This window comes from Sinohyriopsis cumingii, chromosome 15 (assembly GCF_028554795.1).
Source record: "Sinohyriopsis cumingii isolate HCF-2022 chromosome 15, ASM2855479v2, whole genome shotgun sequence".
Classification (NCBI taxonomy): Eukaryota; Metazoa; Mollusca; class Bivalvia; order Unionida; family Unionidae; genus Sinohyriopsis; species Sinohyriopsis cumingii.
The window spans coordinates 139,061,184-139,079,565 of NC_142975.1; the positions used below are offsets into that span (position 1 = coordinate 139,061,184).

The window sequence follows — 18,382 nt, forward strand, 5'->3', positions numbered from 1 at the left end:
TCATTATGAGTTGGTTTACTTGAGTATATCCATTTATAACGTCAGTACAATCTATGCAAATTTACCGACAACACAATCTGAGGTCAGTGCTTTATATATAAGCAGTATTCTGTCCGAAGGACTTCCATTTATAAGTTTGGTCTCTAAAAGGACATGGCATGTTTTGATAATAAGTGTGGCGTATTGGGCACTAAACGTTTTGGATAGTAGATGTATAGTGTTGTATAGTGAATAGCTATTTATTGGTAGCTACACGCGTTGTGTTGGGTAGAATGTGTGGGTTATTGGTAAATACATTTGGGTGTGGATAACATTTGATCGAGTGTTGGTCACAACACGGTGTGTTGGATAGTACATTTTGGGCATTGGTCACAACACATGGCATGTTGATAGTATAGTGTAGGGTACTGGATAGTAAATGTCCGAGTATTGGTTACTATGCACGACACGTTTCTCATTAGATGTCAGCAACTTCTGATAAGGTAACAAGGTGCTCTAAACAATAAATTCCCGTTAGAGGTCTTCGTGTCCTATTTGAGGTGGTTAGAGCGTCCGCCTCGGATGTGGGATGTCGTGGGTACGATCCCCGGCCGAGTCATACCAATGATTTATAAAAATGGTACTAACAGCTGCTTTGTTAGGCGCTCAGCATTAAGAGGTTAGTGTTAGGACTGGTCAGCGTGGTGTCAGGATAATATGACTTGGTGGGACATCATGCTACATGTCTGCGGCATGATGCCCCAGTGCTAGACATCACTATAAACTGCCACACTGAAGACATCGTAGCGATATGACTGAAAAATTGTTAAAGCTATGTTAAAACTTCAAAAAAATCACACACACACACACACACACACACACATCTGAGTTAGACTTATAACACTAAAATAATGTATGTATTGTAATCTCGAAGGCATAGATGTAACCAAACGTTGTGGTAATATGTCACTCAAGTTCACGTTTCAAGTTCAAATGCAGATACACATTTTACAATAGCGGCCGAACGTTAAAATCTCGGTATGGCCCTCAAAGGTTTATCCAGTTTAACATGGAAGTAATGTTAGGTCATATATGCCCCACCCCACCCCCAACACATAATAAAAACAATGTTTCTCTGGTTTTGTTCAAATTGAGGATAAGTATTTGTAAGTAATTGCAGACCTTTTACAAACGTTAAGGATGGAAGACGTTAATTAGAGAAAGTAGCCGGACCTTTTAAAACACGTTCGACATCACTGAAATTTGACATTGTCAAGACAGTGAAGAACAGTAAAAGTTAAACAATGTTGTGAAGTCAAATGCTAGAGATAACGCTGCAGTGCAACATGCCACCAATCAAATGCATCACAGACTGGTTAGCAGAAGACAAAGTTGCAATATGTAAGGCAAGGGAGTCCGAAGGAAATTTAAAGAAGATATTTTGAGACTAGAGAAAAGAAGACCATTATGGACATACGCACGTAAAGAAATGTGAGGGAAATATCAAACAGAAAGGTCCATGGTCAAATTGAAGTTTCTATGATCATGGTTGTAACTTTGGTAGAAAAGACAAACACCAGAATCGTGAAATATGCAGTCATAAACTTCTAAGTCCACTGCATTGTGAGGTGAGATAAACTGTACAGTCTTAAAGTCAAGAACTGTTGTTAATTCACCAGCTTTCTTCTTCTTCTTCTTCTTCTTCTTCTTCCTCTTCAACATCTTTTTCTTCTTATTATTTAAAATTCATATATAAAAATTTACATAAAGATCAATTGAAATTCATATATAGAAATTTTAAGTGTCTTGTTATTCGTAAATTTGTTGGTTGTTTTTAGTTTGTGGTACATCCTAGTTGTCAGCAGTACCTACTCAGAGTCTGGTATGGGCATCTGTTGAAGCTAGAACGCTCTAACTGGTTGAACAAGTCGCTCGCTGTTTTAGCAGTTCTGATTCTATATCCTTTTATGTGTGTAATCTACTTATTCGCGCCAAAATCAAAGGTGAGTATTGTTTGTCACATGATGTCCATGTTTTCTATTTTTCCATTCAAATTTTTGACTATCATTGGAAATTTAATGTTTTTAAGAAAATATCAAGTTATGAATTTGTTTCAGCATCTAGTGAAATATATTGGTGTTTTTTTTTATTGCAACATATTTTGATACCATTTTCTGCCATGTAAAATAGATTATTTATAGTAATGTACATTCATACAATACGATCCTGCGGATAATATAATTTGATCTTATTCAGTTACTTAAGAGTGAATCAGTTAATCTCTTAACTGATAGGTGAAATAATTTACGAAACTTCTACAGCAGCGAATGGAACACATACAAATTACATTCTAGATTGAACGTTCTATTCAAATGACACCATACCAAACGTTTAGTTGTCAGACTCTAATGTCGATTGGAGCTCTCCATGTAATCCAGGTTCACCTTGTCAAACAACACTAGTTTCGGATTCTATTTGATGGTTGTGTTAGCTTTTGACACGTCAACGAAACGTATCCTTCTAAAGAAGCTACAGTTTCCAAATAGTCTATATTATGTATCCGCAACTAAGCTACAAGAAATGAACCGTAGGTTGTCAGTCTTGGGTAGGTATTCTACGAAACGAACTGTTCTCAATAGATGCGTAGCGAGAAAGTCACCCCGAAAGCTGCCAATTCACATCTGAGACAGGCAGCCACCCGAATTTATCGTACCAATTTGAATACGAAATGTAATAACCTTCATACAATGATGTATGCGCTCCACAACTTTCTTTCTCAGGTTGGATGTTTTCTGAGCGTTCCATGCATCAAGTTTATCGGTCATACGATGTCTTTCATCAGTTTCTTGACCATAATCTTCGCATCCAGTATATTAGAAATGGCATCATCTAACGTCAATATTTCTGAACTGGACTCACTAGGTACGCACTATCGGGATTTTCTGCAAAACTCTTCGCAATTGAGATTTCAGTTCCCATCTGACTTTAAGCTGAGAGCTTTTGAACTTCAGCCAATCAATATACTGCTGACGCTATGGATTCTGGGTGAGTGTTAATATAATCTGCCTTTCTTCGAGCTTGGACATGTTTCAGACCTTGTTATATTATTCCTTTCCTGTTGTTTTCATGAGATAAATGTCTCTACAAACTCTAAGTAGGGTCCTCCTCCAAACCACCCACCCCTCCATCTCCACTTCTTTTAATTCAAATTGAGTTGTGGAAAGGACCTGAGTAAATACGCACATCAGAATGGATCAGTTGAACATACATATTCGAATCCCCCCCCCCCCCCGGTACATATCTTATGTGTTTTCTTTTAAAATACCGACTCTCCCTTTAATTCTTTATATATGTTTCCTACGTCTTTACCAACCTACATATATCTTGCTAATTCTTTTACCAGCCTTGATTATTTCAATTTCACTTTGCACCTTCTCGATTGTGCAATATTCATCATTTCTTTCAAAACTTTATGTCTCTTCTGTTATTCTGATGTACTTCTTTGTCTTTCTTCTATACAAGCCAGCCACATATTTTTAAGCACCTTATTTTTAGAGAGCCATTTGTTATATCTAACTAGCTAGCTATCGAGCTAGTGAGCGGAAGATACGTTTAAAATAATTTATCCATCTGCCGTTAGGTCAGCTTATTTTTTCATTCGGTCTCAAGTTTTTCTTATCTTTTGAGATCACTGACTTTCTCGTGAAATACAGCAGTAATAAAAGATTACGACCTTTTGTTTTCGGACATATTTAGGTATGCTGTGGTTAGAAGTAAAGCAGCTTTACTCAGAGGGGTTTAACGATTACTTCAGCACGCTGTTCAATTACATGGACCTTGCTGTACTCACGTTGTACATCACGTCATTTGCTGTGCGTTACGTCGGCTACCTCAAGGTATCCTTTCAGCTAAAGTATTGTTTTAATCAGCGTATGTCAGCTTCTGCACGTATATCAACAAGTCGAATATACCAAACAATATCTCGCAGGAGCGAAGATAAAACAAAATCGTGAACTTTTCATATATTTTTCCATGTACATTACTCAAAAAGAAGACAAAATCCGTCCGTTTGTGTTCCATTTCTCAACATAGCTCCCCGAGGCAAACTCCTTGTGCATAAATATAAACGAATTTTAAAAAAAAAATCAGAATTAAATATGTTCACAGGTATCATGCCATATGAACACACACATCCTGACAGTTTTTTGATTCCCTTTTGAAAATAAGTTTGATTGTCGGTTGAGTACCAGACTAAAATTTAGTGCCATAGCATACCAGGCACAAATGTCATACTGCAAAATCAAAACCAGTTTTTGCTAATATATATTCTTTCTTTTTTCTTTCTATCTTTCATTTTGTAATATTCATTTTTATTCAACAAAACCACAACAGTTTTTCCTAAATGATATAGATTTATGTTAGCATAATATTAACTAACAAAAGATTACAATTTCCGGACAATCCTATCTCTGAGAATAATGAATGTAAACTTGGAAGGATATTATTCTTTCTAGGCTGTCTAATGTTTTGAAAATATAATTCTGGTATCACACGTTATTATTTAATTGAAAAAAATTAATTTGACATCTATAGGTTTCTTTTATTAGCCCCCACTCCTCCATGCCATTTTACTTTCGTTGTTGTTGTTGCACGGAGAAGAAAAAAAAACCAACATGTCATTTTGTTCAATGTTCTGACGATGTGCAAAGCTTGATTTGCTTGGAATAAGTACACAACAGAATAACAGAGAGTACTAACGTGACTTATAAATATACATCAATTCTAGGGACATTTATACTGTATTTCATACAGCTCTTCAAAACCTTCGTCTTCCTGCCTCTCCAAATACCTGAATTACCAATCAAATCGATTTACTTCCATCTCATTCCCTCTTTCATATTACCACTCATGTTGATGTTGTTGCTTTCATACTGCCATCTCACCCTTACGTACGGTTATCACTAGTGTTACGGATGATGTTAATACTGGTTACATTATTATTATTATTATTATTATTATTATTATTATTATTAGTATTATTATTATTATTATTATTATTATTATTATTAATAGGTACGTCAGGCATTGAATTACTTCAATAAATGGTCAAACTGGGAGTTGCTAATGAACGAGTCAGAGGACGCAGAAGAAAAATTCTATTGGCTCATCGCAGGTTGAAATATACTTTTGTATTTTTCTTAATACGCGATATAGTCCTTATTTATTGTATGTGTGTATGTATGTTGTTGTTGTTGTTGTTGTTGTTGTAAGGTTAAGCGCCATTTTTCAGCACAAGAGTGGCTATTCATGGTGGCCAGTATGAATGGTGGAGGAAGAGCCCGGGAAAACAGCGGAAAGAACCACCGACCCACGAGAAGCTGCTGGCATGCTTTCTCACATACCCACACTGGCCGAACCAGAGACTCGAAACCACGCAAACAGAGGTGAGATGGCAATGATCCTTAACGGGGAGCGTTTTAGACCACACGGCAACTCAGGGCCCCCTATGTATGCATGCATGTATGTATGTATGTATGTATGTATGTATGTATGTATGTATGTATGTATGTATGTCTGAATGACTGACTGTCTGTCTGACTGACTGGATGACTTTATTTCCTTTTCAACAGAGATTACATCAGATTAATAAAATTCAGGATAATACAAGATCATGACATATTACAGAAAAGAGATAAAAGTACAGCAGTAGTACTGTGTTAGCAACCGTCTTGACAAAACGAAATATCTCAGTATAGTACCTCCAAATTTGTAGTCAGAGCTAAATAGCATTTGGCCTAGCATGGTACTGATCTTTGAGCAATTGCTTCATGACGATAATATTTAACAAATGGTAGTACGTCTATATTGTTATGCGCTTAACATTAACTTTGGAATAGTAAAGAGATAGAAATGGAAATCATATACAAGGGTAACTATATATGTAGTTCTTTCTCCATGACACACGTATGCATGTATATATGTTTGTATGCGTGTATTTATATATGACTGACTGTCTGACTGACTTCATTTCCTCTTCAGCAAAGATTACATCAGGCTAATAAAAATAAGGATGATACATATTACAAGATGTGACACAACATAGAACCGAGAACGTAAACAAGAAAAATACATCGTCAACTAACGCATTTACAAGATGAAATATATAAATACAAGCAATCATATACTAATCTTTAGGATATATATATATATATATATATATATATATATATATATATATATATATATATATATATATATATATATATATATAATTACGACTCTATGCTCTTAAACTAAGTGACAGAAAAGAGCGAAAACCAATCAAGTTTGTACATTTAAACAAATTGCAGTAGTGTGAATTAAATCCTAAACGTTTTAGCATAAATCCAAAAGTAACAAATTTCAGTTTAACTCCAGTGATACTGGACGTTTACTACTACTACTACTACTACTACTACTACTCTCTCTCTCTCTCTCTCAGCAATACTTGTTGTGACGGAAGTGTTCATGTTCTGATTACCAATGCGTTGTCATCGAGTACCACCGATGTTGAGCTGAAAAATAGCGATATGTTATGCAACTGATTCAAATGGACGTTATTCGACGATGACGTCCGATTCATACGATATCGATTGTTTTAGAAAGTTTGTATAAAAAAAATAGCATTAAAAGTAGCCTTTTATATCGTTGACGGCCTCTCTATTGTTAATGTTAATATAGTATAAATCATTCCATTAAAAATACAGAATAACCTTATGATGTGGTACTTACCTCATGTTTTGGTCTTTTATGAGAACGTAGTAGTACATAATTAGTTTCCTAAACTGAAGCTGCATTAACCTGTCAGTGCTGGACTTTCCAGTGTCCATATCCAAATAATCGTATGCTAATCAACGTATTTTCATAGAACAGCTTACTGTAAACTTCTTGTCAGGTGTATACAATTTGTGGGTGAAGTTTAATTATAAACAAGATAATGCATCATGGGTAACATATTTCACTTCGGGACAGTATCAGTGAGTGATTACCCGCAGTGCAATGTAGCCAGAATACATAAAAGGAATTATAGCAAAATCCTAATACTTCAAAGAATAAATAATTTCCTCAGATAAGTTCCAAAAATGAATAATTCTAAAACCAAGGATCACCTCTTACACAAGAGAGGAAAACAAACGATAAACATTGACATGGAGATCGTTCATGAGTACTGGCCAGAAAATCATAATGGCATTTATGCAGACATCAGCTGATATTGATTGGTCTAGAGCATTAACAATCCCACTTTTTGAAACAAACAAGCTATACTCAAAACATGCATTACTAGGTTTCAAAGAACTAACAACTTCACGTTTAACAGTCACTCGTTGCTGTGCTCAATTATTCTTGTTACTGTACCCATCCATGTAGCAATGCGAAATCTAAATAAAGTAATGTTCTGTTTAATTCCTTATAGACCGTTTTTACTGGGAACAGTTTGACCCCCACAATGTTGCTGAGGGACTATTTGCCATCGGGAATGTCATCAGTTTCACCCGCTTATTTCATCTCTTCGGAGCCAACGAGTTTTTGGGACCGTTACAGATCTCGCTCGCAAGAATGACTGCGGTATTTACAGTATTGCTACGTTACTGAATTATTTTATACTAGCTTTTTCCTTGCTATTGTAATTTGAATCTAAGGTACAGCCTTCAGTGTTATCCTAAGAAATGAGTATTTTCCGCATAAGTGAAGTAAACAGTGGTTATTTCTTTCGTACATATTAATACATCAAACAGTATTTTAATCAGAATTTGAATGCATTGTCCTGAAATAACAGGGTGGTATCAATCATTTCAACTTGCCATCAAAATTAAGAAACTTAAATCCTTTTAAATTCAAACTCGTAGGGGCCGAAGCTGTCCTACGAATGGGAAATATTCGGTGATACGAAAGTCTTTCTGAATCACGATTGAGTCTGAACGGTATTTAGTCTTGAATGCTGCCAAACATTACCATATGAATCAGTCAAAGATAAAAATGGAGAAAACTGTATACATAAACTACTTTTGTAGGACATCACCAAATTCATCGTGGTCTTCTTCGTCATATTGGTTGCCTTTATGGTTGGCCTCCACAATCTATACTGGTACTATCCACTAGTAGAGAGGGGAAAAACTACATTTCTTCCAAAGAACGCCACCACTGAGGCTGAGAAGAATTTCGGAATGTAAGTGCTACAGTCGCCTTTCTTGATATCAACAACCTGTCACTAACGTCCTTATATCCGTGTAGATTTTCAAGTATACTTGTAAATGTCTTCGTAAGAAGTAACTCACTCTTTTCCTCTGTTTGCATGCTGATGTTTAATGTTTTCGTTCGTTAATTAGATATAGACGGCATAAAGTAGATCATACGTGGTGAAAAATAGAATCAAGAATGTGTTTCTCTTAATGCATATATCTTTTTTGAACATAAAATTTACGTTTTTTTTTTGTTTTCCATCATGAACTTCTTGTTTGCAATTAGTGATCATTTGAACAATTTATTGTCTTGTAATGATTTTTTTAACTTCAAATTGTAAATATGTTTACAGCTGGGTAGTCAGCTTTAGAACTGTGTTCTGGTCACTCTTCGGCCGTGGTGAATACAACGTAGTAGAGCTTGGCGACTTCAAGAATGACTTTACGGAGACTGTAGGGTACCTAATCTACGGTGTCTACAACATCGTCACCGTCATCGTTCTCCTCAATATGCTGATAGCTATGATGACAAGGTCATTTGAGCTAATACAGGTGATTCTTAGTTTTATCCATAACCCTTCAATCGTATCTTTACGTAGTCAAAGGCAATGAATCAACCGGCATTTGAATTCACTTCATTTGTTTGTTGTTTTGTGTCTGCTGACTTTGTTAATACGTGTATTTTGTGTCAGTGCCGATTCTGCGTATGGACAAAAATGCATAGTGGAAAGCAGGTTAAAATCCATTCGAGATTTATCCTAGACTAGATGTGACTATTGCAGTACAGGACTGAAAGGAAGCTGACTGTTATAATCTACTTGAAACAGGACTTACGAACCAGAATTTAATCGTGAAAGATATAGTTTGTTCTTAGTTCAAATCATGCGAGCTGAGAACAGAATATTTCATAACATAATTCGTCAGACACCCCTTTTCTTTCTGTTATTTGGGGGTGGGGGAAGACACGTGCTTATCATCAAAATATTTAAGGATAAATGTGATCAGTTCTCATTCGATATCAGACTTTCATGTACGAAATTCTTTTCTTGGCATAATCTCTGCTGTTTTTCATCAAGAGTGTATACTACATCGTAGCTTTAGCCTTTGTTAATTCTTTGCAACAATGTGATCTGCACATTCTCAGCATCAGCAATAATGTAATTCTGAGAATTCAAAGTTGAACTCCTACCCCCCATTTCTACCTATTATACGTTTTCTTTCTGTTAGATTAGTGACATTACAGGAACTACCATACTGCCGTTATTGTCCACTTACGGTCCAAGGCTTTATGAGTTTCTGAGCTTAGTGAACCACGTACCACAAACTGTTGTGCACGTTTTTAGCCTTTCTTGAATCACACCCAAATGCGTGTCTCTCTTGCGAAATAAACTATGATATTCCAATGCCATGATACTGCATCGGCAATTTCCCTTTAGTTTATTGACTTTATTTTCGAATAACACACACACACACACACACACACACACACATATATATATATATATATATATATATATATATATATATATATATATATATATATATATATATATATATATATATATAATCAATACATTGTTGCACACTTTTGTTAGCTGAGCTGTCTATCACTAAGTCATAACTCAAACAAAACATACTGTCAGATTGTCTGTAAAGCTGATCTGAGTGAATTGATGTATGGTAAATAGGTAATTCCAAATTATCACCGTTCTGTCAAAATGGTCATTTATTTTTTACACATCATAGACTACTTTTCGGTAAGAACTTTCGCTATAAGTTGCAATCTTCTTGCTAATAAGTTATGTTGCATTTGTCAGGAAGAGGCAGATACTGAATGGAAGTTTGCCCGCAGCAAGCTCTACCTGGAGTACATAAAAGAAGGTTCCACACTTCCGACACCCTTTAACATCATCCCAATGCCAAAGACGGTATTCAAGTTACTGAAGAGAGTTTGTGTCTTGTTTAGAACTCACGCTGAAGATTCTGACACTCCAAAAAACATCGATGGAAATAAGGATCTCGAAACGCATTCCTCTAACCCTGCGGCACACGTATGATAAATTCCGTTTAATATGTTTTTTTTTAATTCGGTCAAGCAGCTGTATAAAAAAGTGATCGTTGGTATTGTTACTGACCTTAAAGCTCTTCATTTTACCCCTAGCTAGGGATGAAACATTACCCATAGTGTGGGTTCGAGCCCGTGGCAACTGGAATCAGTACTAATCTTATGTTGTACATCAGTCAGTCATGGCTGCTTACACTAATAAAAGAAGCGATGTAAACTTATTTTGTTCAAATGTGTCTGGTTGTCAATTATGTTAATTATGTAAACTATATATTCATTTGGTTAAAATGTGATAACTAACCAAAAATGACTCACTTTTCAGCTAAGACTGGCTAGAGTAAATGTATTTTAAAGCTAAGACTGGCTTCCGTAAATATAGTTCAAGCTAAAAATGGCCCTAGTATATGTATTTTTAAGCTAAGACTGGCTAGAGTAAATGTATTTTAAAGCCAAGACTGGCATCAGTAATTAGATTTAATCGAATAATATATAGTATACACTTATGTTAGACAAATATGTCTGAATTACTTATTTGTATTCGAGTATCTTTTCGTTTAGTAACTTCGGCTACTCTTTACAGGTGTAGCTAAGAACACTGAAGGTCATGTATTGGGATTGTTTGTATTATGATTTATCTGGTTTCCACCATATCTAACACTTACATAATCACAAATTTGAACTGGTTGTATACTCGGCATGAAGGTCTGACTTAAATCTACTTCATTTGATGTTTGCTTTCTTTAAGGGAGGATCCTCCTCTCAGGATGAGAGCAGAGACAGCTCGAATTTGAAAATTTGGCAGAGGAATGGAAGGGAATACTTCCCAGATAAGCGCCAGACCGCACCTTATGATTCCAACCGTCGGGATTCCGATACTTCTTTGCATATCGAGGCACTCACGTATGAAGTAGGTGAACATGCACATATAGTTTTTAATAAACGAAAAACTGTTTCAGACTTCTCTACTTCCAAAAAGGAATTTAGCTGGATACTCTTGATTTGTTCACGTCGTTGCTACCGTGCTTACGTTATTCTGTCTCTGGGGTTAGTTTATTTTCTTGCTCAAATACAACTTAAAATAGACTTTAAAATTTGATAGGTATGTTTCTATGTACTTGTGGTCGACATACTAGACTTTCCAGCGAATCTTAACATTTGTCTGCATCGAGCACGATCATTATTTTTATAATTATAAAAGCTGAATATATCTTCTACATAATGATGCCAAAGTTTCATATTTGAATGTTTGTTACAAAAATTGTTTATAATGGATGTTACTGCTGCATATAATTTCACTATTTACTAAACATTAATCTTAAATAAGGTATTTTGAATTTTCAACGGTTCAGACTTGACTGTATAAACAATGCTACGCTGATGAGAAGTTTTGGTTATCTAAGCTTTGACAATTCGTCAATAATTTGTTGCATCTCATTTATCATGGTTCTATTTATTGACTGCTGGTTATGTGATATTTTTGTCGTCGTATTAAAGTCTATCTATTCCCTTTAATGTTTTAAAATTTAACAATTTGTTATCATTAGGACAAGAGACATACATGTATATGATAGTTTCAGTTTAAAGGATTTTAAGCGGGCATATATGGCAATGTTAGAAACAAATTCTACATAGGGCCTGATTATCATGCTGGCCAGTAGGATTTGCGTCTGTGTCCATCATCCCTTTAATTGCTACAGTTGATATTGTTCATGAGTCCTGTCTTTACCTCTATTCTGTAGTTTTGATAAACTATCACCCTAGTGTAAAAATATAAGTCTGTTCTGTGTAAGGTGCAGTCGTCTTAAACAAATTCACCGTACAATCTCGACGTGCTGTTGCAACTTTGTATGACTGCTATTGTGAACACTGTATTTAAATCTTATTGAACGTGTACACCTAATCGTCACGACAACCAAGATTCTTGTAGGTTACTTGGTGTAAGTTCAGTTTTAATGGTTTCGTCAAGCCCAAATTCTTTCTCTGTCACTACATAGATTTCCACTTTTGCCGTCATATTAATGCTTAACATTTCCCTCCAATTTATTGTATAAATATTGGTTACCATTAAGACAAGAGACATGGGTGTATATGGTAGTTTTAGTTTAAAGGATTTTGAACCGTCAGATATGGCAGTGTTAGAAACAAAAAAAAAAATACTACCTAGTTCACATGTGATACTGATAAAGATTATGATCTATAGGAGTCTGTATTTTTTCATCACTGTTGTTTTGATAAACTATTGCCCTGGGGTAAAACTACCAATTTGTTCTCTGTAAAGGGCAGTCATGTTGAGTCCTAACTTGGATGAACATTACAAATTGGCTGGGAACATGCTTTGTGTTGGATGTTATTGTTTGCAACTTTGTACCCGTAATAATTTTGGTGGCAGCGGTGGGATAGCGAAGTTATTGGAGATTTGACAGTAACATTAAAACAACTCAAGTACCAAAGTTTTGTCTGAGTAGTGTAGCTGCAAATTGATATTGGAGATAGCCTGTAATTTTGTGTGGTGTGATTCCTGTTAAACCAAAGATAACAAAATAAGGATTGAAATGACGACCCAAGGTAGCATTATCGACAAAAGAAGTATAACGATTATTGAAGCGCACAACATTGCACGGGATAGAACCAGAAGGAAACAACAAACAGATTTGATGCGATTCACAGATATTAAAGGACACTTCAGTGGTGAAGAATCATCTGAAATGGAAATAGAGGAAGAGCATCCTGTAAGAAAACTAAAGAAAACAGAGAGCAAACTAAAAACATCCAAGGACACCAGCAAGCAAACTGGACGTAACCGGTTACAGTTAGAGAGGGAATGCGCAGTTGTGAGAAAAAAAATTAGATCTTGAAAGGGAGAAGTTACGAATGGAGCACAGTCTTAAACTTAAAGAGCTGGAGTTAGAGATAGAAAGGATAAAACGTCAGAAAGACGTATATAAAAAGAATAAGAGCCTCCCATTCAAAGTCAAACTTCAAACATACAATCATCAAGATAATAAAATATTCTTACATTTCTCTCAGAATTTGACGCCGTGGCTGATCATGCAAACTGAAGAAATTAATACCCTGCAACTGAGAACGCTGCTAACAGGAGAATCAAGAGAGGTAGCACATCAAACAAGCAAGAACTATGCTGAGCTACGAAAGGCCCTGATAAATAGGTTTGGGAAAATACCTCACGAACATTTTGACCAGTTAGCATAAGAAGGGATGTTAAGGAAACACACAGAGGTCTGATGGCACGTATAGAGCAGTATTTAACACAGTTCACTGATATTCGTGATCCACATAGATGTTTAGCAGATGAGTACTTATTGGATGCTCTCCCGCCAGTGCAAGACCAGTGGATAAGGTGCAAAAAGGGCAATGAGTCTGTTGTCGATGCTGCTGAGGACTACGTTTTGCCCATCAATTACAACAAGTACCCCTTAAGCACAGCCGACAACAAGCAAATAACTAAGCATCAAGTTTACCTCTGTCCAAGAAAACTGGTTCGATAGAAAGATCCTATGGAGACAAAAAGTGCTATAAATGTCACCAGAACGGTCATGTTCTGCGTGACTGTCTCAGCAGAAATAAACAAAATCAAGCAATCTACTATGTCCATAATACCATTGTTGAACGGTTAATAAATGTACCGGGAACAGTGAACAACAAGGAAGTATTGTTTGTTAAAGATACAGGTGCAGAAATGACCTTGATATGTGAGTACCTTGTCGCTAAGTTATGCATCATTAAAGGGCAGAACATGACACTCTACATTGCCATTGGACAGCCTTTTGAGGCGAAATTAGCCATAGTAGAATTAGACACGTCATACTACAAGGGTCATGTCCAGGTTGTACTGGTATCTGACTTGGCAGCACAATCGCTGCTGGGTATGGACATTATACGTAGAAAAAAGGGACTATGGTAGTAACAAGGAACCAGGCAAGAGAGCGAAAAGAGAAAGCTGAAAAAGGAAAATAAACGAATGTTGGGTCCGATCCCATGAACTGGACGACGTGCATCTGGATAGGCTATTTTGGGACGAAGATAGTGATGAGGAGGAAGATGTCATCCATCATGAAGATAAGGCTGATGACAAGAACCTGTCGCTTGATCAGCTGCACAGTGTTAACGTGGAATTGATTTCTCAGTATCAAAAGAATGACAGCTAGTTGGCTGGTTTGAGAGAAAAGGCCATACCACCTGAAAGTGAAGCAGAAGGCGTGGACAATGCATTTCCCTGGGAGCATGGAATTTTATAACGGAAGTGGAAGTCGTCGGATAGAGAAAAATATGGAATCCAATTAGTTTAGCCAATGCAGTTACGTCAAGCAGTGGTGGATTTGTCGCATGATATACCACTTGCTGGTGATCTAGGAAGGGAGAAAACGAAGGCAAGAATAACAACCGGCTTTTATTGGCAAGGAATGTCTGGGAATATTCAGAGGGATAGTCAGGCCTGTGACATCTGTCAAAAGACAGCAAGGAGAACATGGAAGGAGAAAGCTCTAATGGAGTGTCCAACAATTGTGTCTGACCATTTGTTAAAATTGCGATGGATATCACTGGGCCACTACAGCGCACAAAGGCGGGGAACACATATATACTAACCATAGTAGATGAAGCTACCAGGTATCGGGAAGCAATTCCTTTGAAGGACATCGAGGTCAAAACAGTGCTTTAATTGGCCTATTTAGTCGGGTTGGTAACCTAAGATTATCCTTAGAGACAAAGTGAGCAACTTCACAAGTACTCTTCTAAAAGAACTCTACAACATGTTGAACATCAAGGAGATAACAACCTCTCCTTGCAGGCCACAATCCAATGGAAAGGTGAAAGATTGAATGGCACACTCAAATCTGTCTTGAAGAAACTTTGTTCCACGAACGGTGAAGAGTGGGATGTGATGCTGCCATACGTACTGTTATGTTATAGGAAGGTAGCACATGAAGCATCTGGGTTTTCGCTCTTTGAGCTGCTGTATGGATGGCCAGTAAGAAGGCAGATGGAGATTCTTAAGGATCTATTCACCGGTGAGGGTGAGGCACATAAGTCAGTTGTAGAACATGTGCTTTCGATTCTCCAGAGATTGGTTGATGTGAGTTAGTTAAAGAAAATCTGACAGTGTCACAAGAAAGTTAAATCATAGTACGCCATAAATGCTACCTAAAGGGAATTTAGATGAGGTCCCCGTTTTGTTGACATTCGATGCATCGAAGATGAAAGCTCACTGGAAGGGACCTTATCGTGTCATTTGTAAGTTCATTGACGTTAATTACAAGATTAGCATTGGTTGTAGGCGAGGACAAGTAACCGACCATAGTAACCTATTACGCCAATACAAGAGAGCTGTACTGTTATCAACAACTGTGTGATGAATTTGATGGAGGAGGACGGATTGACTTCCCACTGACCGACATATAGGGTTTGGACAAAATCAGTCTGAATGGCAGACTGACGAAATAACAGCGAGAACAGGCTCGAAAATTGTGCACGGAATTTTAAAACGTGCTACCTTCAAAACCAGGGAAAACCAACTTACTCACAAAATTGGAACAATAACAGACATTCCGATCACGCAGAAACCCTATCGTATTCCCCATGCAAAAAGGGCTTAAGTCAGAACTATAGTAGACGAAATGTTACAGCAAGAATTGATAAGACCGTCTACAAGCCCATGGAGTTCACCAATTGTACTTCTTCAAAAGAAAGATGGAAGTCTACGACTTTGTGTTGATTATAGAAAATTGAACAACATCACACTCGTTGATGCCTATCCTACACCAAGGATAGACCAACTTTTTGAGACGTTGGGAAATGCAAAATATATTAGCAAACTCAACATGATCAAAGGTTAATCGCATGTACCTCTGTCTAAAGAAGCGCAGGAGAAATCTGATTTTATGACACCCTTTGGACGTTATGAATTTACTGTTATGCCTTTCGGAATGAAAACTTCACCTGCTATATTTTCGCGCAGGATGGACTTGTTGCTGTCCAAATTACGTGATGTTGCATCTTACTTTGATGACATCATCATTTTTAGTGAGACCTAGGATAACCACCTTTAGGATCTACAAGCAGTCTTGGTGAGACTGCAAGAAAACAATCTGACAGTTAGACCTTCCAAGTGTGACATTGGAAAGGATACTATTGTTTGCCTTGGTCACATTGTTGGTGGAAGACAAATTAAACCAGACGACGCCAAAGTCAAAGCTATGGTTGACTTCACACTCCCGACAACAAAGAAAGAGGTTCGATCCTATTACGAATTGTGGGCAATTATAGAAAATTCATCAAGAATTTCGCTGAGCTCTCGCCTTCACTTTGTATTTTGACAAAGAAGGGAGAGCCAAATCGTGTTACCTTGGATGGAACAGCTGTTAAGTCATTCAGTGACTTGAAGAATGCACTTGTAAAGGCGCCTATCTTGATCAACCCTGTTTTGGAACACCCATTTGTATTGAAACGGATGCAAGTGATGTGAGCATTTGAGCTGTTTTGAGTCAGTACAATGACAATAAGGACGAACATCCGATAGCGTATCTCAGCCGCAAACTATTGCCCAGGGAGCAGAATTATTCTACAATTGAGAAAGAATGCCTTGAGATAGTATGGGCGATAGAATCTCTTCACTACTATCTGTGTGGTGCTCCATTCAGTGTCGAAACTGATCATAACCCGCTAACCTGGCTAAGCCAAAACAAAGGAAAACAAACAACGGCTTCTGAGATGGTCCATGTGTCTGGAACCATACGAGTTCACGATCAAACACCGTCGGGGAGCTGAGAATGCAAATGCTGATGGATTGTCACGTGCTGGAGTCTAAGACTACGTGTTTTAGTGTTCATTCTTGTTGGATTTATCTGAATTAAGACCCATGTGATGATGTGTATTATATCTTGTGTACTAATCAAGTACTTTCGTAATGCAGATCAGTTTGATTTTAAGTGAATCCAAAATGTTTGTTTTAGATGTTGTGCTAAATGTCGTATTCGGAATATGGAAATATTTAGCGAGTCATTGAATGCTTGCACTTTATGCTATTTGATAAAACTCTAATTGCCAGGGAGATGCTAGAACGTTTAAATTTCATGAAGTAAGGTTAATTGCTGAGAACTATAGAAAGCCAAATAGTAACCCTTCAATCTCGCTTATCCATCCTTTATAACTTTGTTCGAAGACTAATTTTCTCTTAAGGGGGAAGGTGTTGCCGTCATAGTAATACTTAACATTTCTCTCCAATGTATTGTATAAATACTGATTATCATTAAGACAAGAGACTAGGGTGTATATGGTAGTTTTAGTTTAAAGGATTTTAAGCCGTCAGATACCGTCATGTTAGAAACAACTACCTAGTTCACAGCTGATATTGATAAAGATTCTGACCTATAGGAGTAGGAATCTGTATTTTGTCATCACTGTTTATTTGATAAACTATATATAGCGAGAAACACTACCACTTACAAGTAAAATTATATTATCATGGAACTGAAAAGTGTATCTTAAGGATTGAATTTTTGGAAATTAATTATTAATAATTTAAGGTTTGCTTAACATGTTAATTTGTTAGCTTTACCGAAGTGAATCGAAGACTGATAATGATGATAATGATGACGACAATGGATGGCACTTACATTATTTTGGGAGCATAGGTTGTGTTAATAGTTCATCTTCAATCAACAGTATTTGTTTTCCGTAAAAATTTATCCGTTACCTTAAACTCCACCAGTGTAATCGATCCTGGACATATCTATATCTCCACATGGTTTGTCAATCTTGCACATGTGCATATTATTTTATCCAGGGTAATCGATCCTGCACATGTGCATATTATTTTATCCAGGGTAATCGATCCTGCACATGTGCATATTTTACCAAGAGTAGTCTGGCCTGCCGTGTACTATCCTGCCATATGCAAATTGTACATCATAAAAGGTATAATCCCCAGTTTTATGACTTATTTTTGTATTGTGGAAAAGGCAACTATCTGAGCAAACCTTAGTCTTCTCCGGCATGAATACTTCCTATAATACTGAGCGACTATACTTATCGTTAAGAAATAATTCCTGCATGAAAAGCAAAGTACAGTAATGAAATATTCCAAGAATAACATTGAACATTG

General features: G+C 36.7%; 1 protein-coding gene across 1 annotated transcript in view; it reads left to right on the top strand.

The window, feature by feature from the left end:
* The window catches only part of LOC149782897 (short transient receptor potential channel 7-like), a 44,434-nt gene that overhangs the window by 19,935 nt on the left and 6,117 nt on the right, over window positions 1-18,382 (top strand). Inside the window, exons 5-13 of the mRNA XM_089934446.1 lie at window positions 1,818-1,982; window positions 2,760-3,024; window positions 3,736-3,875; window positions 5,053-5,152; window positions 7,433-7,584; window positions 8,031-8,185; window positions 8,552-8,750; window positions 10,016-10,249; window positions 11,009-11,170. Of these exons, the coding sequence (XP_089790572.1) occupies window positions 1,818-1,982; window positions 2,760-3,024; window positions 3,736-3,875; window positions 5,053-5,152; window positions 7,433-7,584; window positions 8,031-8,185; window positions 8,552-8,750; window positions 10,016-10,249; window positions 11,009-11,170 (1,572 nt within the window). The remainder of the gene's footprint in view (window positions 1-1,817; window positions 1,983-2,759; window positions 3,025-3,735; window positions 3,876-5,052; window positions 5,153-7,432; window positions 7,585-8,030; window positions 8,186-8,551; window positions 8,751-10,015; window positions 10,250-11,008; window positions 11,171-18,382) is intronic.